General features: G+C 44.1%; 2 protein-coding genes across 4 annotated transcripts in view; one reads left to right on the top strand and one right to left on the bottom strand.

Moving 5' to 3' along the window:
• Fbln7 (fibulin 7) overlaps nt 1–7607 on the top strand; it is a 33083-nt gene extending 25476 nt beyond the window's left edge. The window contains exons 4-8 of the mRNA XM_004844308.3: nt 2708–2833; nt 3984–4124; nt 4761–4898; nt 5197–5335; nt 6622–7607. Of these exons, the coding sequence (XP_004844365.2) occupies nt 2708–2833; nt 3984–4124; nt 4761–4898; nt 5197–5335; nt 6622–6994 (917 nt within the window). The 3' untranslated portion in view covers nt 6995–7607. The remainder of the gene's footprint in view (nt 1–2707; nt 2834–3983; nt 4125–4760; nt 4899–5196; nt 5336–6621) is intronic.
• Nucleotides 7608–10105: 2498 nt separating this feature from the next.
• Nucleotides 10106–24042, bottom strand: part of Zc3h8 (zinc finger CCCH-type containing 8) — a 61976-nt gene continuing 48039 nt past the window's right edge. For 2 of the 3 annotated variants that reach the window (XM_021257965.2, XM_004844307.4), the window contains exon 9: nt 10106–24042. This exon is cut by the window's right edge and continues 16339 nt beyond it. The gene's annotated coding sequence lies outside the window, so the exon portion shown is untranslated. The other variant, XM_087202559.1, reaches the window with a different exon arrangement.

The raw sequence follows: 24042 nt of genomic DNA, 5'->3' as shown, positions 1-24042 counted from the left end.
ACATCTTTTGTTTTAAATTCATGATACTGGATACTGTTTCCATCAGAAGCATCTCAGTCTTTTTGCCTGGTCACCCAATTATTTGACCGAGATTTGCCTCGGTGCCAGCCTTTCTGTCCAGTCTTTTCAGCAGTTGGATTCACCTGTCTAATAGGAAGTTTCTGTGGCTGGAACAGGGGGCCCTTAGGAGCCCTCAGAACTTTCCCAGTCAAAACCCTAATGTTGAGGAGACACTACTGGAAGGAAAGGAGAACCCAAAGTGAGTGGATGGAAGAGGTGCAAGGGAGATGGTCACCCAGACAGGTGCATAAGTGAGGCAGAGCTGAGAAAGAGGGACCCATGGTTTCAACTGCATTGAAAAAGCAACAGAAGCGGGAATTTTAGAGTCATGAAGTCACCTAAGATATATGGGAACAATTATTTCACTTCAATAAGAATAATAGGAAAGGACTCCTGCTGGACATGGTGGTGACACCTGTAATCCAAGGCTTGAGGAGGCTGAGGCAGTAGGATCACTGTGAGTTCAAGGCCAGCCTGGGCTATACACTGAGACCTTGTTTAAAAAAAAAAAAAGAAAGAAAGAAAGAAGGAAGAAAGAGAAAAAGAAAGAAAAGAAAAGGAAAAGGACTTTTCTTCTGTCAAATCCCATAAAAACTAGTATAGGGCAAAAGAGAATAAAGTCTCTACAAACACTGAAGAAATGCCAGAGAAACATGTCCACAGAGCAGATCTAATATTTCAAAACAAGCTAAAAGAAAAACTTAAGATAAAAAATATAAAACAACAGCATTCATGGAAGTGAGAAAACCTCAGAAGTTAGGTGGAGAAATAGAAAATGTGAAACAAGATAAAAGAACCCAGGAAGGAATTAGAGGCGGGGAATCAGCTCATGCATATAAAACACTAAGCTGGGTTTCATGGGAACAGGAAGTGCTCAGGACACAGTTAATTAAAACCAGATTTTTGGCTATACCTTGGCCGTCAGCCCCTCTGGCAACCTCTGCATTGCCCTCTTCACAGCTCTGACGTCACCGTGCACTAACTAAATGCCACAGCTGGGGCACACATGACTGCAATGATAACTGTCCTTGGATCTGGACACAGGCCTGGCGCCAGACTGGGCCTTGGGCTGCTAAGTGCCTTGGCTGCCCATCAAGATAAGACAGATGGAGTCTTCATGGAGCACACTGAGGGATGAATGCCTGGGTGCATCCACAGAGAGACCAAGAACCCCATCCCGGGTGCTGTGCTTATTCCTGCCCAGTCCATGACGCCCAGCCCCACCTGCAGGGTACAGGTGCAGGCTCTGGTCTTCCCCAGAGGTCCCCAGAGGAGAGACCATGGTACTAGCCCGCTGGGATCAAGCTGAAAGATACCAGTGTCTGAGCTTTCTGGTTCCCTGTTTGCAACTTCACAGCCTTGTATCTGCCAACTTTTGGATGAGGCTGCTGAGCAACCATGCAGCTGGATGCATACACACAGGGCTCTGTGTGGCTGTAGACAAGGTCCTGGAAACCAGTCATGTGAACATGGAGTGGCAGAGGGAAGAAACAAACAGGGATCTTTCCCTGGGCTGGCAGCCTCCCTGGACCACCTGGGTCGTTACAGACAAATAGAAACCCTGCAATGGGCCACATAATGCTGCAGGCACAGAAGACTTCAGTGAAGCCAAAGGCCCTTTCCATCCACTCAAAATGAGGCTGGGCTTCTCATGGAGAGCAAAGCACCTGCTTCCACCTCTCAGGAGCTACCCCGGTGCTACCCAGGAGGTAGTTTCAAGCTTCAATCCCCTGGCACTGCAGCCAAGACTGTGAGCTCATGAATCTTCTCTTTCTTGTGGAAATGGCAAGTGCTTGTGCACTAAAGCAGATCTGGGAATCCATAGCAAGTTCACAGCCTCAGAGTTTTCAGAAATAATGTTTTTCTAATAAAACCATTTGTAAATGTTTGTTGTGGAAAAATGGAAGAATATAAAACATCTTAAATAAGCAAAGAAAAACACTTGTAAGCTTAGCACTCAGAAAAAAAATTGAGCCTTTGAAATCTGGGAAACTGGGTATGATGGTGCATGCCAGTAAGCCCAGCACTCAGGAGGTTGAGGCAGGAGAATCACTGAGTTCAAACCCTGTTTTAAGAAGCTAACCAAATAAATAATGCACCTCTATCTACGTATAGCTTGCCCACAGAACTGCTGTGTATGAGCAATGAACAGTTCCCTTACTGATGTTAAGAAAATGCCAACCAACCCCTTCCAATGGGTCCTCTAGATGTGAATTTGGAGAATTGCTTTCCCCCATCCCTGGACACACCAGTGGAGCGTCCCTCTACTTTACATCACCCCTGAGTTCTGCTCCTATTTAGAAGGGGTTCTACCTAGATGCTGGCTGATAGAGGCCAGAAAGCCAGACGTATGGGCAGCATGGGCAGATAGCTCTGGCTGTCCACACCACAACTTGCAAATAAGAACCTGGTGCCCTTGGGTGGGGGATGGTGGAGTGCCAGGCCAGCTCCTTGCGCACAGAGCTCAGGACACAGCATGCATCAGGCACAGGGCCTGCTGTCTAGACTAGCAGTGAGCTGCCTCACATCCCCATCTGCTCCCTTGCAGCTCTTGAACAGGGTGGAGAGGTGGAAAGTCTACCCTTGGTTTCTATTTGCTTTAGAATCAGAACTCACATGGTTGTGTCTGGAAATCTTTCTATCCCAGAGATCAGCGAGTGCACCAGCCATCCTTGTCAACATGGTGGGACGTGTGTAGAAGGGCCCAACCAGTTCAGATGCCTCTGCCCCCCAGGAAGGACTGGGGGCCGCTGTCAGCATCAGGCCCAGACTGGTAAGTAGCCACTGTGGAGCAGGGGGAGGACGTCCCTCACTGGGGAGGTGAGGACCCAAGTCATGGATTACCAAATGCGGACATGGCAGAAGCTCAGTGCCCCTCAGACACATCGGGTTTTCCTCTCTGGGTCCATGCATTGATCTCTCTGGCTCCCTAAAGTGACCGCTTGGCAGAGCTTAGCTCTTCAGTGTACCCAGAATTCTGATCCTTCTTATGGAAGAAAACATGAGTGGCAGGACTGACTCCCAAGGTAACAGCTTCCGGAGGGGAATTTGGCCCAAATTCCCAGAGAAAGTGCACTGTGGCCACCTTTACCTGAGCAGCATTTCTTTTTTTTTGGTACCGGGGATCGAACTCGGGTCAAACTCGGGTCCTTGCGCTTGCGCAGCAGGTGGCGAAACCACTGAGCTAAATCCCCGGCCCTTAGCAGCATTTCTTCTGGGTACAAGATCACACTACTTGCAAATGTTTCCATCACGCCATGCACAGTTAGCAGCTACTGATGTCATCCATAGCGTTTCAACAGCTAGATAAACAGGTACTTGATCAGTGAGTCTCGGCAATGACTCAGGTAGAGGTTTGAGTTACACAGTAGCTGGTTTTGCACGTGGCATAAAAATCCAATATAAGGAATCTGTGGAGGGAAAACATCGGGTGTAGTGGCGCATGCCTAGGATTCTAGCACTGCGGGAGGCTGAGGCAAACTCGAGCCTGATCCGGGCAATTTAGCGAGATTCTGCCACAAAAATTAAAATGGGGTGGGGATGTAGCTCAGTGTGAAGACCCTGGGTTCAATCCCTAGTACCTGGGGTGGGGTGGGGGGATGTCGAATTCAAATGTGTCTACTTTTTGGGCAGAAAATCCTGGTGGGAGGGCCACCTCGCGGGGGTTTCGTTTAAGCGTTTTTAAATGAAATGCAAACTTTCCACACTGGACAGCCTATTTTCCATACACCGCAGCCTTCCGGGGCCTCCACGTCCTGGGTCCCCATCCCGTCTGTGATTCATTGTCTCTCCTCTCCCTGCTCCAGGAGAGTCGGCTCTCTGAGCATTGGCCGGGTCCGTCCCGGTTCTCCTCCCGGTGCCTCCCCGGAGCGGGGCCCGGTAGGTGGCCCAGGGCGCGCAACGAGCGTGTCTTCCTCCCGCAGCGGCCCCTGAGGGCGGCGTGGCTGGCGACCCCGCCTTTAGCCGCGCGCCCCGCTGCGCGCAGGTGGAGCGGGCGAAGCACTGTAGCTGTGAGGCCGGATTCCACCTGAGCAGCGCGGCGACCGGGGACGGCTGGTGCCAGGGTAGGCGGGGCCCGAGGCTCGGACGGATGGGTGTGGTCTCCTAAAGCGCTAGTCCGAGGCTCGCCCCAGCTCCCGAGCCCTGGCCCCTGTTCCAAATCTATCCCGGCGGGTGACAGGGACAGGCAGACTGGCCCTGGACTTGTGCAGGGGCTTGCACTCGTTCACTCCTCTCAGCTTTCCTGACCAGCCCACCTTTGCCAAGCTCTCCTGATGACCGAAGTTCCTCCCCAAACCAACCCAAACCAGAAGTTCGAACCTGAGATTTGGTCGGTTGGTGCCAGCAGGTTCATTCTACAGTAGCAGAAGCGAGACCCTCCTACTCCGTCCCCAAAGATGAGGGGACTTGGTATGGGTTTGCGAACTTCTCTCAGGACCAAGATCCCGATTTGTGCCTCTGCAGGGTCTTCCCAGTCAGCCGAGGCGCCCTCTGGGGTCTGTCGCACCCCTTTCCTCCCCCTCCTCCTGACGGTCCTCTGGGCCCTCGGCAGGGGAGAAAGGGGTGTCCCCAGATCCCCTTCCAGGCCTCCCGCCAGGCCCAGCGGCGCAGCCACAGCTCCAGAGACCCCAGCCGCCTCGGACCGTTGCCGGTCCACTGGGCTGCACCACTCTGAGTCACGGCGTTACTTCCTTCCCCAGACGTAAACGAGTGTGAGCTGTATGGGCAGGAGGGGCGCCCCCGACTCTGCATGCACGCGTGCGTGAATACCCCAGGCTCCTACCGCTGCTCCTGCCCCAGCGGGTACCAGACCCTGGCGGACGGGAAGAGTTGCGAGGGTGAGTGAGAAGGCCTCAGAGGCAGGGGCCGCAGGGCACCTACACACCTGGTCACCTGCTGCTGTCACCTGTCAGACCCCATGGAAGGTCGGGATCCCGGAGAGGCATTCTCCTGCACGGCTCTGCAGCACTTCCGAAGACCTCCATTCCACATGATCAAGCAAGACAGTTCCTGCTTTAAGAACCAGTGCATGGATCGCTGCATTCTTGTGCCTCTCCAGGCCTTTCATGTGGTTTGGTGATGGGGGAAAGCTGGGGGGGGGGGCTGTTCACCCACATCTTGTGTCCGGTGTTTCAGATGTGGATGAATGTGCTGGCCTGCAGCAGGTGTGCCCCCGGGGGACCATGTGCATCAACACCCGGGGTGGCTTCCAGTGCGTCAGCCCCGAGTGCCCCGAGGGCAATGGCAACATGAGCTATGTGAAGACCTCTCCCTTGTGAGTACAGCTGGGGCACCCTCACCCAGGCCCCGGTGTGGCTGGGCTGGAATCTCCCTGGAGGCTCTCTGGGAGGGTAATAATTATGTCATTGGAAAGAAGAGGGGCCAGTAGCTGGGTATCCAGCTTCTCCAAGCTTCCATTGCCCTTGATTGGTTGCACTTAATGCATTGCTGTGCTGGTGCAGTAAGAACCTAGTTTGCCTCAGTGAGAGTGATGTACCAAGTACTCCCTGCCACCAGAGGATAAAGGGATTGCAGCCATCCCAGGGTGGCACAGACTTTGGTCATGGTACATTACATTCCTCTGCTTTTCCAGTGGTACTAGAAGGTTTGATATCTGGTAAGCTCCACCCTTAGTAAATAAAGTTGTTGTTTTAGAAGTTTAGAGGTGGTTTTAAAGGGGAATAACTACAACTCACATAAGGCACGTATACTCATTTCTCAAAAAGAGATCCTAAGACCTTGGAGATGTCTCTAAAATGAAGAGAACTGACTTCATAAATAAGTAGTAATTTAAGTTGTTGTTATGATTAAGGCAGATTAGAAGCAGCAAGAAAGTCTGTGGTACGAAAGAGTGGCAGTTATTAGAGAGACTGAAGACCTGGAACCTTCCTCAAGGAGTCACTTAATGAAGGGACAACAAACCTAGCTGTAGTAGCCTCTGGGGACATTAGATTAGTGGCCAGATGTGATATTTGATCTGCATAATCATGATAATGCAGAATCACCAAATAGCCAAAATTGTAGTACTTTTATTTACTAGAAAGAAGGTAGACAAATATCAGAGCTGTTTGCATAATACCCTGATTCCAAATGGTTAAGGAAGACAGGGCTTCCTGCTTAAAAATTAATGTTGCTGAGTTTGGAAAGTTCACCATATGGGGGACACATTGCAGATGTTGGAAGCTAGCTGCTGGAGAGAGGTCTTAGCACCTGCAGAAAGAGCACCTGGCTCAAACACCAACATACTTTTAATTATTTAACTCACCAGGCTTTTGGTTTTCTGTACAAACTATAGTAGCAGAACATATACACATATATGCATTTGGATGTGCACACACACATTCCCACACAAATGTGGGTTGGGAGGGCCCCCAGGACCAGAAGCAGCACTTCTTCCTTAGCTGTGCCTAACTCCAGCCACACTCATTGCAGCTCCAGAGCTCCTGGGTAGGGACCCATGTCTGGGGAGGGTCACTCAGGTGGCCACTGCAAGAGGGCAGATGGGGCAGCCCCTCTGGAGGTTCTGAAAATCTGACAGCTTCCCTTTGGCCTCTGCTCCAGCCAGTGTGAGCGAAACCCCTGCCCCATGGACAGCAGACCCTGCCGAAATACACCCAAGACCATCTCCTTCCATTACCTCTCTCTGCCCTCCAACCTGAAGACACCAATCACACTCTTCCGCATGGCCACAGCCTCAGCCCCTGGCCAACCTGGGCCCAACAGCCTGCGGTTCGGGATTGTGGGCGGAAACAGCCGTGGCCACTTTGTGATGCAGCGTTCTGACCGACAGACAGGGGAACTGATTCTCGTTCAGACCCTGGAGGGGCCTCAGACACTGGAGGTGGACGTTGACATGTCAGAATACCTGGACCGCTCTTTCCAGGCCAACCATGTGTCCAAGGTCACCATTTTTGTGTCCCCGTATGACTTCTAAGAGTGCCATGGGAGCACAAGGGTGCAGATATCTCGGCTGATTTCCCTTCCCCAAGGACTCAGCTGAGGACACAGACTTCGACAGACATCTTTCTCCTCTGCCTGGTCCTTGCTCACCCCCATTTGCCCAGGCTTCTAGGGCAATGCCACACTGTCCCATGCCACAGCGGGACACAGAAATCCAAACTTCCGCCATCATGGTTTTTCAGAATGCTGTGTGAGTGGCACTGTGAGTTTCAATTAGCTGGGGAGAGAGAATTGGGAATGTGTGCCTGAGATGATGGCCAGCCATTCTGCACTGTTATAGCCAAGGCTTGTTATGAAGTGCTTTTAGCTATGCTGAGGGTCTAGTCATGCCTCTGTGTGCTTATGTAGGAGGCAGTTTCCTCCCATACCAAGCATGTGGTTCTTGTCCACATCCCCTCTGTGACACACCTGCCAGCCTTCTGAACAGAGAGCCATGGGAGGGCCTGTGAGCCACACACATCCTCCAGATGCAGGAACTGTCATGAAAACTTAGATTCTGCCTGAATTACTTCCCTTTTGGGAAACTGTATCTCAAGAACATAACCTGGTATTACAAGTGAAGAAATAAAGCTGGTCACTCCTCCCTGTCCTTCTGACTTCTCACTGAGCAGGAGACAGCCCAGTTCCTCCGAGAGGGGTTCGTTGCTGCTCTCTTTCAGTTTGGGATGGATGAACCAGAATAAATGAATAGGAGAGCACAAAGGTAATGTTTGGGATTATGCCACTAGTCTGAATTTGTCTTGGCCACATGGGAGATCTGGCCATGGGGAGTTTAGGAAAATGGTCAAGTTGCCATTGATCCCATGGCCACTTTCTTCTGATGAAGAAGCCAGAAGCAGACGACTGAAAGAAGAAAACTCGTCAGAGCTGAGAATGGGGTGGAATTAGGGACTATTCACGTTAAAACTTCACAGCTGGCTTCATTGTGAGGGAATCTTCATACTCAAATACACATTAATCTACTGGGGAGATTTCCTCACATACTTTATTTAAAAATGCCTCATTTTTGCCCTGGTATGAGGTGGAGGGAAGGAAGTGTGTCACCAGTTGAGTGATCAAACGTCATATGAAGATGGTGTCCAGGATGGTTTATCCTTGTCCTGTTTTGTGGGAGAAAGGAGACATGGTCAAGGGTTGTTTTTCAAATTTTTTCTTTCCCTGGGCTCAGCTGTGATCTAACAATAGAACAAGGGTCTTCAAACCTGCTCTTTATGGGTTGCTACAAGACTTATTAAAATATCCACATTATTATGTTTGGTGAGTCACAGGCTGCATGCCACCTGATCCATTGTGCAGACCACCAGGTGGGAGGGTCCAAGGGCTTGGCCATGTTTCTGAAAGTGAGATGTCACCGTGATGGACTCTTCCTTCCTGCTTGGGATGGGGGTGGCTGGGAGGGACAAACCTCTCATCTCCTAGCATGTGGGGAGTAGTTTGGAGGTCTATAGAATAGGTGCCCCATCTGAGCTGATATGTGATAACTTTGATGCCAAACTGGACCAATCTAAGACAACAGCTTTCATCACCAAGGTCTGTTATCATCAAACCTACTTCCCATTTGTGAAATCACACACTGACACCCCAGCCCCCATATCACCAAAAAAAAAAATGCCTGACTGCTTGGGACCCCCTCTTATGGATCATAGCTGAGACCTTCTCCTCTGGGTTATATTTTGTTATCTATACTTCTGTTAGTCAGTGGTCTGTTACTAACAAAATACCTGAGATGACCAACTTATAAAGAGAAGAGGTTTATTTTGGCTCCCAGCTTTGCAACGTTGCAGTCCATGATCCATTGGCTCTATTTCTTTGGGTCTTAGCAAGAGAGTATATCATGGCTCAGGGGCTGGGAACTTAGCTCACTGGTTCCAGTGCCTGCCTTGCAAGCGCAAGATCCTGAGTTCGATCCCTGGTACCAAAAAAAAAAAAAAAAAATTGGACTGAGTCCAGACTCTACAGTATATCATGGCTCCAGTGTGTCAGAGCAAAGTCTGTTTACCTCATGGCTGGGAATGAGAGAGAGACAGAGAGAGAGAGAGAGAGAGAGAGAGAGAGAGAGAGAGAGAGAGAGAGAGAGAGAGAGACAGTGACAGACAGACATCAGGATCCCACAGTCCTCTTTGAGAGCACCACCCTTTGACCTAAGACCTTCCCATTAGGCCCCATCTCTTTAAATTCCCACCACCTCCCAATAGTGCCAAGCTGGAGACGGGGGCTTTAAGCCTGACCCTTTGGAGAACATTCAGATCCACACTATGTCAGTACTCTCTCTCCTTGCTTTTTTCTAAGGAAGCTAACATCTTTTCCTTTCATAGCTCCAGTATGTGCTGGGTCAGGCATTAATTTATAACTCTTTCCAGGAAATATGGTTTCATATTATTAGGAGCTTTAAAACATTTTATTATGTACATTCACAGACATGTAGAAAAGTAGATAGTATAATGAAACCCCTGCACGAGTCACCACCCTCGCCAATAACATACGAGCAATCTTTCATGTGTTCTCACCCACCTTATGATGGTGTTGAAACAGATACAGGACATCCTATCATTTCCTCTGTGAAGATTTCAGCATGTGTCTCCTAGGACTTTTTACAAAAACATAACCTCAATAACATTCATACCTAAAAAAAAAAGATTCATCAATACTTTCAAGTATTTAGTCATTGTTCAAATTTCCCTGACTTGATTTTTTTGTCTGTCTGCTTGAATTTTGCCCATACATTGTAATCTGATGAAGGGCCTTGCAAGTCTCTTTTAATCTCAGTTTTAAGCAGTGGTTGTCACACATCACTGTAAAGTAGACTAACCTAGAAACGTACTAGAGATGGAATATTGGGTAGTTTACTCTGGAAAAATTCTCACAGTCTGGATATTCCTGAGTGCATCTCTGGTATTTGTTAACATGTTCCTCTGTCTTCTATATTTCTTATAAATCAGTAGTTATATCTAGAGATTTACTTAGGTTCAAGTTAGCTTTATTTTGGCAAGACCACATTATTGGTGGTGATAGATCCCTCTGGAGGAGGCAAATAATATCTAGTTGTATCTCTTTCCTGGTATTGTTAGCCCCTGATGATTATTGCATAGAACTATTACTTCTTTTTTTTTTTTTTTTCCAGTAGCGGGGATCAAACTCAGGACGTTGGGCTTGCTGGGCAGGTGCAGTGCTGCTGAGCTACATCCCTGGTCTTAGAACCATTATTTCTTTAGTGGTTGTGATTAACATTGTAGAGCTATTGGGTTTTTTCATTTATTAGCTGCTATACTTTATAAAAAGAAAAGTCCTTTCACCAATTATTTGGCTACCTTGAGATTTTGTTTGTATAAGAAAGGAAAGATAAATTAATGTTTTCTCTGGTTCTCTTTATTTTCCAGTTTTAAAAATGAGGTGTTTCCTTGGTATCCATCTTTCCAAGGTGACCAGTGAGGGTTGCTTTTTATTTTTTTGAGTACATTGAGGACTCAGGGTTGATACACATGTGATGTGTGTTTCCAGCCATTGCAGTTGTTCTTATTGTTGCTATCTTTAACCCCTGGAAGCTGCTTCAAATTGGCTCATTCCTTTGGACCTGACTCTACTAGTCTTGCTAGTCTCCTAATTATTTTGTCTGACAAGGTGTTTCAAGCACATCTTATGTATATTCTGTCCAGCCATTTCTTCCCAAGAATCTTTGGTTCCTTCTAGTAGGGAAAGTAGGAAATGGTGGAGATTAAGATCTCCCAAAGAGTGGTGGTATAGGCCTGTAATTCCAGCATTCGGGAGGGTGAGTCAGAAAGATCACCATGAGTTCAAGGCCGACCTGAACTACAAAGTGAAATCTTGTCTCAAAAAAAAAAAAAAAATCTCCATACTAGAGTGCTCACCGGGATGGTTGGTTGTTAGGTCATTGTTTCTTGCCTTTCATGGATACAACTAGCAAATAAATTTATTACTATTTTTTTAAAAAGATAAAGCATTACATGACTTTATGTTGATTCTTCCAATTCAATTCATAAGTACAGTTTTTGGTTTTATGGTTTTTACCATAACTTCATTGATCTGCATCTGCTTTCCTTTTTCTCATTCTGACAATTCTCTCAACATCAACAAAATAATCATGCATTTAAAAAAATCCTCCAAATAACAATGCCAACACTACTGTAAAAAATTTTTACTAAAAAGTTGTTTCTTTCATTGCTGTTGTTTTTTCCAGCACTGTGAATTGAACCCAGGGCCTTCACACTGAGCTACATCTTGAGCCCTTTTTAATTTTTATTTTGAGACAGAGTCTTACTAAATTCTAAATTGCCCAAGCTGAGCTTGAACTTGTGAGCCTCTGCCTCAGCCTCCCAGAGTGGTGGGATTACAGGCCTACCCTGCACTTGGCTTGTTATGTAATTCTTTTTGTCCTCAAGTTTATGCCATTAGGAATATACAGTCAACTTGCTTTTTCAAAATTGCTTGAAATAGTTCCTCTCTCTCTGATCATTCCTCAAACTATAATCAGGATAGCTTCACTTTATTTTGCTAAATTTTTAGAAATTCATTATAATTTAAATTTTGTTTTATAATTAAGTAAATGATTTACATAGTTCCAAAGTCAAATCAACAAAATAAAGTTTATTCAGAGAAATCTATCTTCTAGCCCAATCCTTTCCACTCTTTCCTCCACCCAAATAAGTAATTTTTTTCCTTTTACTCTTCCATTTAAAAATATAGACATGAGAGCTGGGGATTTAGCTCATGGTTCTGCTGCCTGTCTTGCAAGTGCAGGGTCCTGAGTTCAATCCCAGGTACCAAAAAAATATATATAGACATGATAAATAACAGCATCCTATTCCACAGTTCTTGACCCTGATTCTTTTTGGTGGGGGGTATTCTTTTTCATAGAGGCCTCTGCAACCACCCTTGCCAATGCTGCTTACCCCCTCTAATCTAAATTACCTTACCTTGTTTTATTTTCTTTAAAAGCACTTTTTCTTACCTGAAATTATCATATACAAATCTCTCCCCATATCCTGGACTCTGTTGGCTGCCCATCCAGGATTCATTTCTGTTTTCCACTTCTGAAAGACCACCCTCCTTCCACCATCTTCCTTCCTAATAGGCTGAACACACACACTACCAATTTCATTTGTGGAAGTCTTAACTCCCAGGACCTCAGAATGTGTCTGTGTGTGGAGACAGGCTCTTTAAAGAAGTAATTAATTACAATGATGTCACTAGCATGGGCCCTAACATTGGGATACTTAGCGTCCCAAAAAGAAGAGATTAGGTCACAATCACATAGAAGGAAAGATCACGTAAAGACACAGAGAAGAGAAGGCAACCATTTACAAGCCAAGGAGAGGCCTCAGAAGAAACCAGCCCTGTTCATACCTTGATCTCAGACTTTTAGGCCACAGAACTGTGAAAGAACAAATTTGTTATTTATTCCACCAGGTATGTGGTACTTTGGTAAGGCAGCTGGGGCTAATGCACTCCTCACTCCAGCCTGTGCTCTAGGGGAAGAAGACAGTGTACCTCCTAACCCCCAACTCCTCCCCTTGCCCCGGTTCCAAGGGTGAGAAGCCATGGCTGGATGTCCAGAGATTGTTGCAGGAAGAGCCAAGAAAAGTGCTTTCTTATTACACGATTGGCATAGCCCTTCTTTTCCACTAACAAGAGGAAATACTGTATATCACTGCAGCTGCTGATGGAGACCTTTGTTTGGACAGTGAGGGAAGCTAATAGAAGGAGGAGCCTCCTGGAAAAAGCAGAGCCAAGGCACATAGAGATGAGTTTCCAGATGCAATATGCTTGGAATCTTTCCTGCCCTAGACTTTTTGTTATGTGAGATAACATGGTTTTGATTTAAAAGTAGGTTTCAGATGGAGTTCTTGTCTGCGCCCAAAAGTATTTTTACAGATGTAACCTGCCAGAATCCCAGCTCCACCATAGCAGGCAACTTGTCTGCATGCTCATGTTAGGGTTGAATTGTGTCCCCATCAAGATATGCTGAAGTCCTAATACATCTGAGTACCTATGAATCTGATCTTATTTGGAAATAGGGTCTTTGCAGATGTAACCAGTTATAAGGTCATGCTGGATCAGAGTGGGCCCTTAATTCCATGACTGGTGTCCTTAAGAGAAAGCAGAGACACAGTACTAGATGTGGGCAGAGATTGTAATTATGTTGACTCAGTCAAGGAACACTCAGGAACCACCAGAAACTAGGAAGATGTGGCAAAGGATCTTTCCCTAGAGCCCTCAGAGGGAGCAGGGCTCTGATGACACCTATCTCAGACCTCCAGCCTCCAGGATGGTCAGAGAATACATTTCTGTTGTTTTGAGCCACCCAGTTTGTGGTACTTTGTGATGCTAGGAAATGACCACACCTAGTATTGTTCATACCTTCCCTCTAACGTCAGCTGAGGGTCAATTGCCTCACCTCACTGGGGAAGGGTTCTATCCACCCTGGGGAACAATGGACAGTCACCAGCTACCAACCAGACAAATACTTCTCTCCAGAAATCTACCTCCTACAACATTGTACTGAATGGAAAAACTGAACATATTTTCTCTAAAAGCAGGAACAAGATAAGGGTATCCACCCTCACCACTCCTGTTCATTATAGTACTGGAAATGTTAGCCAGAGCAATCAGGCCAGAGAAAGAAATAAAAGTGCTACAAATATTAAAGGAGAGAGTCAAATTACCCTACATGCCAAAGACAGGATTACATACAGGCATTCCTTATTTCATTCCTGTGACTAGATTGTTAATTGAATTGGTTACTAAATGAGGAATTGTATATAGTGTGTACATTATTATATTCACAACAAAGAAATGGTCAGGAAACTTCAATTTGATAACTTTGCCTTTATTTGAATAACTTATATGCAGTACTGTAATGTATAATAGAACATAAAACTACAGTACTGTACTGTATTGTACAAGCAGCAAAACTTACAATACTGCACTGTAGAAGAAGCCACCTAAGGCAGCACTGCTGTTCACATTCCTGCATCCTAACTGATTGCCAGTTGTAATTCTGAGCAGTGGTTCATAAATCCAAGCAGCAGGTTAATAGTCCAAACAGTCATTTAACAAGTAGGTTGTTAAGCACAAACTATATAGCAAGACCCTGTCTTAAAAAAAATTAAAAATAAATAAATAAGATACCAGCATTAATGAGACATAATTCATATGCCATACTATTCACCATAAAAACCATATAATTTTTAGTATTGAAATGTAAAGAAAAACCAAGAGTTATATCACAACGAATTTCAATTAATATGGCTGAATTAAGGACGTAAGCATCATCAACTTCTGTATAAATTTAAAATATACTTCACCCAGTACCTCTAAAATGTCAGTGGTAGTTACCAAAATGGAATACAAAGTGGTCAAAGGAACTTAACTGCTTTCTAGGGAGGCTGTCTGTCCAAACCTAACCTTGACTAAGCAACATGAACTAATGGAGGTAAAAGTCACAAATTTATTTTGAAAGTATTAAAACTTTTAAATACTCGAGAACTATATATTTTAAAATTTGTAAAATGACATAATTTTCATAATAATGTGTCAGTGGTTATCAACTGGAAGTGATTTTCAGGAGACTTCTCACAACACCTTTTAGTTGTTAAAACCAGGGCTTGGTGGTGGTGGCGGGGCTACTGTGATCCAGCAGGAAGAGCCCAGGAATGCTGCAAAATATCCCCCACAGGATGCACAAGAAGTTCTCTCCACAGCAAAAGATTACCTGGTGCTAAGGTTGAGAAACTGTCTTAATTGTCTAAAACATGATAGGACATAAAATGCCACCAGCATGGAGACTTGGTAATGTTATTTTTCTACCATACATTGGTTGTCATATTATTACCTACTAAAAACAAGCTTGTGGGCTGGGGATTTAGCTCAGTGTTTCTGCTGTCTGCCTCCTAAGTGCAAGGTCCCGAGTTCGATCCCTGGTACCACAAAACAAACAAACAAACAAAAAACAAGCTTGCAAGAAGGCAACATTATGTGAACATTAGGAGAACTGGCTTTGGCACTAAAGAGACAGAAAATGGAATTCAAACATTTCTTAGAAGTCCTAGCCAAAGTTTTAACAGCAATTTACCTTCGCTGGCCCCATCTTCTAGGCATAAAATATTCATTTTATAAAATCTGGCTATCCTAGAGCCAGGTCTATAATCTCTCTGGGATTTAGTGTCTTATCTTCATTTGACAGATCACTTCTACTGCAGCTGGATGCTGTATCTGTAAACTCGTGATACTCATATGTGGTAGTTTCCTTCTTTGGTCTTGGGGATAATTCAAGGTGCTTTTCTGTAATAGTTGCCTATTCAACTGTTAATGACAGAATCCCATCTCTTTAAGACTGCCTTGACCTCTCTTTTGTCCTTTCTCTCTCTCTTTTTCCCCCAGTACCAGGGATCGAACTCAGGACCTTGTGCTTGCAAGCAGACACGGTGCCATTGAGCTAAATCCCTGGCCCTTGACCTCTCTTTTGTTTTGGCTTTTTTTTTTTTTTTGGTACTGGGGATTGAACTCGGGTCCTTAGCTTGAGAGGCAGGTGGTGGAACCACTGAGCTAAATCGCCAGCCCTTGACCTCTCTTTTGGAAAGGATGGATACTCTATCCTAATGCCTTTTCCTCTACCATCCATTAAACTCTAGCTTGGCAGCAGCCATGAACTTAGAAGCTCAAACTCCTGGTGCAAGTTGATACTTTGGACTGCAAGTGTGGCTACCATGGGGCATCTCCATGTACCTGTGCCTGCAATGAAAATTATAAAACACTGAAGAAAGAAACTGAAGAAGATACTAGAAGAAGAAATAACCTCTTATGTTCATGCATTGGGAGAAGCAATTTTATTAAACTAGTCATACTACCAAAATTTATAGATTCAATGCAATCTCCATCTACATATCAATGTCATTCTTTATAGCACTAGGAAAAGAAGGATCTTAAAATATACATGGAAACAAAAAGTTCCTGAATAGCCAAAGCAAAAGATAGTAATACTGGAAGCATCATCACTCGATTTCAAAAATATCCTATAGAGCCATGGTAACAAAACTGGTACAATATTAGAATAAAAATAAAAACAGACCAAAGGAATTGAATAGAGGATCCAGAAATAAATCCATAGAGCAACAGCCTCTGATTCTCAACAAAGATGCCAACAATATATGTTGGAGAAAAAACAATCACTTTAACAAATGGTGCTGGGGAAACTGGATATCCTTAAATAGAAGATTTGAAACTACATCTCTATCTCTCCCCCTGTACAAAATAAAGTCAAAATAAATTAAAGACCTAAATGTAAGAGTTACAGTTTTGAAATTATTGGGGGAAAACGTGTCAAAATATGAACAAGATAGGCAACAAATTCCTGAATAGGACTGCAAATGGGATTGGATCAAATGAAGAAATGTTGTGTCTTAGTTATTTTCTCATTGCTGGTGATACAAGGGGAAGAGATGAAACTTCCAAACCTACTAGATATCCAAAATGCGAGTTCGTGTTCTCTAAAATCAAAGAATGAATTGTAGGAACAACAGAGGTTAAGAGTAGGAAAGATTTAGTGAGAGAAAGAAAGCTTCTAAGAGAGACATAAGGGGGACTGGAAAGTGGGTTGCCCACTTACCCAACTCTCAAAGATGTTTTATGGGACAAAGCCATGAGGTGAGGCGGGGTCAAGGTGGGACAAAACTGTTAAGACCCAATGGAAAATTACAAGGTGGGCATGAGGTGGGGCAAAACCATGACCAAGCATAAGATTACAAGTATAGTCACACAGGTAATATTGATTAAATGAGGGGGGTTCAAATGAGGGAGTAAGTCACAGAGCCAGCATACCAGGATTTTCAGTAAGGGTGGATCAGGGATATTTCCTGGAGAGGCTGGGTTAAGACCATGCTCTCCCCTCAGGGGACTGATACCTATTTAGAATATCAATCACTGGTATATATCCCCAGGGGAAGCACAAGGATATAATAGTTCCTCTCCTTTTACAATTCTGGCCTTCAGGTGAATGTGTCTTGATTGTCCTCCATGTTGGCTCCTTCACTGTCCTCCATGTTGGCTCCTCATGGGCTGGCCCTGTCTAACTGCCTATAAGATATCTAATTAAGTTACCTATCTGCAATACTGGGGCAAAATACTCAACACAAACATATTAAAGGAAGAGAGGTTTATTTTGGCTCATGATTTATAGAGGTTTTAGTCCATCTGGCTCCAAGGCAGGGAGGCATGGCAAAGAGGCATGGCAGAGGAGAAAGAACTTTTGACAAGGCAGGCAGGAAGCAGCAATCCTTCCGTTTTTCTTCCCTTTTCATTCCATCCAGGCTGCAAACTTATTGGTTGGTGCCATCCACATCCAGGATGGGTCTTCTCTTTTCAGTAAATCCATCCTCCACACTCTGAACTATGTTAAACCAAACAGTGAACTAATCTAGTATCACACACATGATCCAGTCACCTTCCAAAAGTTCCACCAATGAGCACATGAGGCTTTGGGAGACATCTAGATATAAATCATAGCATATTGAACAGGAAATGAAACAATTACCAGCTTACAAAATGAGAGAAAATATTGGCTGGCTATTCTTCCAACAAAGGGTTAATATCCAGAGTATATAAAAAACTCAAAATATTTAACACCAAAAGCACAGGTAACTCAATAAATAGGCAAATAAACTAAACAGACACTTCTCAAAAGAAAATTACAAATGGTCAATAATTATATGAAAAAAAGTTTAACATTTTTAGCCATCAGAAAAATGCAAATATAAACTACATTGAGATTCCATCTCACTTCACTCAGAATGACTGTTATCAAGAATACAAAAAATCAGAGAAGCTCAGCCGGTCCCAGCAACTGGAAGGAAGCCCCACCACCACCATCCCAGGCTCCTAGGGCAGAGAACCTCAGCCAGTCCCAGCACCCAGAAGGAAGCTACCCCGCTGCCATCCCAAGCTCCTAGGGCAGAGAAGATGAGCCGCATGGGTGCCAGAAGCACCCCCTCCCGTGGAAATGAGAGGACATGTAAACAAGCCTCAAAAACAGACTTCTGGATCACCTACAGCAACCCCAAAGGGAAATGAGATGGAACAATCTGATACTCAACCACCTGGACTCTCTGAACTGGCAACAAAAGAGGATCTGGAAAAAATGAAATCAGAAATACTCAGATAACAGCAAGGATTTTGCTCATGGTGCAAGACAGGATTAATAAATCTAGAGAGGACACAGATAAAAAGTAGAGGATCTGAGGAACAGGATGGAATCCCAACATAGGAAACAAATGGAATCCATAAAACAGATACAAACAGATTTCCAAGAGATTAAAAACTCCATTGAAAGTCTGCGCAGCAGAATGAACCAACATGAGGATAGAATTTCACATATAGAAGATAAGATTGCAATTAGTGACCAGGAAAAGAAAAATTGCTTTAAAATTGTAAGGGAACACGAGAAATCAATCCAGCAGCTGCTAGACGATGCAAAGAAGAATAACATAAGACTGATTGGAGTCAATGAAAAAAGAGGAGAGAGTGCAGATGACATAAAAAACTGTTCACAGAAGTGATGGCAGAAAACTTCCCAAGGAGGGGAAAAGAACTTGACATACAGATAAGTGAGGCATATAGGACTCCAGCTAGCCTTGATCAAAAAAAATCTACACATAGGCATATAATAGCTAGGATTCCAGAAATCCAACAGAAGAACAAAATTCTACAAGCAGTGAGAGAAAAGAAACAAATCACATACAAAGGAAAGCTCATCAGAATCACAGCAGACTTCTCAATGCAAACCCTCAAGGCAAGAAGAGCTTGGAGTGATGTATTTCAAGCCCTAAAGGAAAACAGCCTCCAACCCAGACTGATGTACCCTGCAAAACTATCTTTCAAAATTGATAGAGAAATGAGATACTTTCATGACAAAGAGCACCTCAGGAACTTCATGAATACCAAACTGGCACTCCAAAAAATTTTATACAATATCCTAGGAAAAGACAATGAGCATCACAACCCCAGGAAGCCCAGCAGAATGAATCTATTGGGTATGACAAATTAAACGCAAAGGGGGAGAATCCAACAAAAAGAAAAAGTCATGACAAGGCTTTTAAAACTTTTAACTTCATCTCCCTAATGAGTGTATAATTCGATCTTATTATTGTACTAATTAGTATTTTTCTGATTCTAGAGTTGCACACTATTCCTTGTGCTGTACTGGCTATTTATCATCTTCTTATGTCTACATTTTAATTGGGTTGTCTATTAATGAGCTCTAAGAATTCTTTATATATTCTGCTCATATGTTATATGTATTGTAAATTTGGTCTGTTTAAGGACTACTTTTCATTTTAATGATGTCATTTAAAGTTCTAAATTTTGATGGAATCTCATTTATCAATTTTTTTCTTTTATACATCATGTTTTTTGTATCCTAGGTAGTTCTTGCCTACCCTAAATTCATAAATATTTTCCCTTATAATTTCTTCTTAAAGTTTATACTTTTAGGCTTATTTAGGTTCATAGATCCCTTCAAGTTATTTTCATGTATGGAAAAAAAGGGTTGAGGTTAATTTCTTATATACAGATACCAGGTGTTCTAGTGCCGTTTGCTGAAGACACTATCTCTTCCTCGGCTCTTGAATTGAATTTATATTCTATAAAATGCTAATGTTAAACAATCTTTCAAAACTCAGTGGACCATATATGTGTGGTTCTATTCTAGAGTCTCTGTTTTATTCCAATGATCTATATGTCTTGCCTTACACCAACACTGCCTTGATTACTGTAGCTTTAGAAGAAGACTTAAAATTGGGTGCTAAACGTCTTCCAACACTGTTTTTGTTTTTGTTTTTGGCTTTTCTGGGTCCTTTGTACTCCTACATAACTTTTAAATTTCAATATCCAGTTCTTCATTTATAGCAAGTATACACAGACCTGAATTTTTATATATACCTTGTGTTTTCTAATCCTGCTAAATTCAAGTACAAGTTCTAGGGGCTCCTAGAGATTTCTTAGTATTTTCTCTGTAGATGATCATTTCATCTACATATAAAGATTTTGCTTCTGCTGTGCCAATCGTAAGAAAAAAAAAAAAAAGAATACAAAAAACAATAAATGCTGGCAAGGATGCAAGGAAAAAAGAACCATTCTACACTATTGGTAGAAGTGTAAATTAGTAAAGCCACTATGGAAATATGGATGTTCCTCAAAAAACTAAAACCAGAACTGTGATATGATCCTGCTATACCATTCCTTGATATATATATGAAGGAATCAGTCAGCAAAGTACAGAGATATCTACATATCAATATTTACTGAAGAACAATTCACAACAGGCAAGTTACGGAATTAGCTCACATGCCTATCAAGAGATGAAATGAGTAAAGAATATATACAAATGAGTAAAGATATATGTGTGTGTGTGTGTGTGTGTGTGTATTATTCAGCCATAAAGAATGAAATCATGTCATTCATGCCATTTGCAGAAAAATGGATAGAACGGAAGATCATCATATAAAGCAAAATAAGCCAGATCCAGAAAGACAAGCATCACAAAGTTTCTCTCATCTGTGGAATCTAGAAAGAAAGAAAAAAGAAACAACAACAAGAAAGTAGAAAGGAAACTATTAGAGAAGAAGATCAGTGAAGGGGATACGGGAAAGTAGAAGGGCGTAATGGGGGGAGAATATGATCAAAGTATGTTAAATGTCATGGTAAAACATATTATTCTGTATAATTAATATGTGCTTCTGAAAAAGAAAGCTATGGTTAGGGCCAGGGATTTTAGCTCAGTGGCACTGTGCCTGCCTTGCAAGTGCAAGGTCCTTGATAGAGTTCTCTACCCGACAAAATGGCCCCAATGGTACTACATTCTAAAATGGCTTCCATTTCTAAAATGGTTCCTGATTCTGGAAATGAGCCACTTCGGAAAAGTGAAACCTACCCCCCTTGGAGAAGCAAAACCTAACTTGTTGCTCCACCCTGCTACCCATGTGATCCTCCCCTTCCAATCACCTGGGGTCCCATTGCTCAACTCTCACAATACTCTCCCCACTGCACTGCCCTATATAAACCTCACCCCAGTTAGTCTCGCTATATCGCCATTGTTCAAGGCAGCCCTGCAGCTCCTTCCCCAATAAAGCCCTGCTTGGGTGCTCCTGTTTCAGCTCGTTTTCTTTCATTCTGGTGCCGAAACCCAGGGAGGTAGCAGTCGGGATTTCACAATGATCCCTGCTGGTTGGAATTGATTGGCCTCCCAGCCATCCTTCCCAGACCCTGCCGGATGAGCACCTGACCATGGGCCTTCACATTTGCCATTGCTGACATCCTGAATCCACACTGGTCCCTAATCTCTGGGTGAGTACTCAGATTGGCCTCTCTCTCAGGTCCTCTGTTCCTCTCTCTCAGAAAATCCTAGCACTAGGTCAGACAGACTCCTCAGCCTGTGGCCAGGACTGCCACCCCTGGGGGACACTCTATCAGCCTGGTTCCTCTTGTTCTCTCTCTCCAGAGATAGTCAAAGGGGACGAGGATGCTCCTCCATTTTGCCCTTCTCCTCAGGAGCTATCTTGATACAGAAAAGTTTTAGACAACTTAATAGATTGAATATTAAGGTAGTTGTAGAAGCAAAATAAGTAATGTGTTCTTTTAAGATTTGCTTTTCCCGTAACTCCTTGTTTAAGGTGAGGATTATCTGACTCTAACAGGTAACTTCATTAACCTAACAAAGTTACCATGCCAGGGTGAATTTACAATGTAAATGGCCTATCTTGTGTCTGTGACTTGTAAATAGGAACTGGAATTGTATTTACATATCAAAGACCACTAGGGATGAGATAATGGCTAAAAAGGATATAAAAAGGGAAATGCTGAACAAAGGGAGTGCGGATACTGACCAGACTGGTTTCTGGTGTTCCTGCCCACTTGTGAGAAGAAATTTTATTATTTTGTCCAAATTCTGTGTCTCTGTGTATTTCTTTCTGAGATTTCTACAACAATCTGATACTCATCCTACACATCTTGTCCTCCCTTGACATGGGAGTCACACAATCCAAACCTCCCCGGTCAACACCACTGGGATGTTTGTTAGCTAATCTCAAAACTCTTGGGCTCACAGGTGATCTCAAGCCTAAATGCCTCATCTTTTACTACAATCGGGCTTGGCCCCAATATAAATTAAACAATGATTCCCACTGGCCAGAAAATGGAATCTTCAACCCGAACATTTTACAGGATCTTTATAACTTTTGTCAATACCATGGCAAATGGTCTGACGTCCCCTATGTGCAGGCTTTCTCCTACCTTTGTACCGGCCCCTTGCTCTGTTAATCTTGAGCCACCTTTCAGATTCTCCTTGCTCATGCTGCATCACCCACGACCCCTGATCCCTGTCCAGAGCCCAACATGTCTGCCTTCGACCCAGCAGTTCACTTCCCTCTTGCTCCACCTCCACCCTACAACCCCACCTCTGCCTCTTCCTTGGTGCTATCAGCTCCTTCCCCACAACATTCTCATTTGCCATGCCCAAAGCCACCTGACCACCTGCTCTCACTGCCCAGTCCCCCCCACCTCATACCCACTCCCAATACTCCTCTCTTCCAGCCCCTCCCACTTCACAGATGCCTCTCTGGGAGGTTGCAGGGACTGAGGGTATTGTCAGAGTTCATGTTCCTTTTTCCCTTACTGATCTCTCCCAAATTGAAAAGCACCTCAGTTCTTTCTCCTCTAACCCCAATACCTACATCAAAGATTTTGTTATTTGAGTCCTATGATCTCACCTGGCATGATATTTATATGTTAGTAACCTCTACCCTTCCTCCCAAGGATAAGGAAAGAGTCTGGATGAAAGCCCAGGCAGCACCTGATGAGTTCCATGCTGCAGACATCACAAAACCAGTAGGAACACAGGATGTTCCCTAGGAGGCCCTGCAATGGGGCTATCAGTTAGGTCAGGCAGATATTGAGGTCGCAGAGATCACATAATCCTCTGCCTCAAGGGAGTAAAAAAGACAGCCCACAAGTCAGTTAACTTTGATAAAATCAGGGAGACAATCCAGACCCCACAAGAAAATCTGGCACAATTTCTGTCGTACCTTACTGAGGCTCATCAGAAATACACCAAAATTGACCCCACTTCACAAGCTGGGGTAATTATTGTCAATACCCACTTTATATCCCAATCTGCTCCAGATGTTAGAAAAAAACTTAAAAAGGTTGAGGAAGGCCCCCAGGCTAGTCAACATGATCTCCTTAACCTGGCCTTCAAAGTATATAATAATCGAGAAGAACTAGAAAAACAGGAAAAGGCCCTCCGAGATAAGGCTACATAACCATATGCTTTCAGATACCCTATATGACTCAAGATGGGGCCCCAAACCAACCAGACCAGCCACTGGGCAAAACAGTGCCTAAATCCTGGACCGCCCCCTGACCCTTACCCAGCATGTAAGCAGGAAGGCCACTGGAAGATCGACTGCCCCCTTCTCCAAAGAGGGAGGGAGACAACTCTTTCCCCAACCCCACAAGGGCCTACTTTGCCAGAGCTCCTAGGATTGCCTGCTGAGGATTGACGGTGCCTAGGCATGCCAGCCCCCCTGCAGATCACCCATCTCGAGCCCAGGGTAACAATCCACATGTCTGACAAGCCTATCTTGTTCCTACTGGATACGGGGGGCACTTATTCAGTCTTACCCCACTTCTCAGGATATTTCCTTCACAAACCTTCATAGTAGGGCATTGATGGAATTCCCACTAGGCCAGTTATGACAGGCCCTTTGACCTGCTCTCTCCACAACACTTCCTTTACCCATCCTTCCTGGTCCTTGCAACATGCCCTATGCCTCTCCTCAGATGAGATATTTTAAGTAAATTTAAGGCTGCCATCACTCTCTACCCAGCTTCCTCTACACCCACTAATTTACTCCTATTACAAGCCATCCCAGACTCTCATCTGACCTCTCCTCTCCCCCTGCCTCCTTCTTTGGTTGACCCCAAAGTCTGGGACCTTGCCACCTATCATGCCCCAAT

Source organism: Heterocephalus glaber, unplaced genomic scaffold, assembly GCF_053883595.1.
Source record: "Heterocephalus glaber isolate CG9 unplaced genomic scaffold, H.glaber_assembly_v1.0 deba00000470, whole genome shotgun sequence".
Taxonomy (NCBI): domain Eukaryota; kingdom Metazoa; phylum Chordata; class Mammalia; order Rodentia; family Bathyergidae; genus Heterocephalus; species Heterocephalus glaber.
Note: the sequence above shows the minus strand (reverse complement) of the source record. Positions and strands in the feature narration are given on the sequence as shown.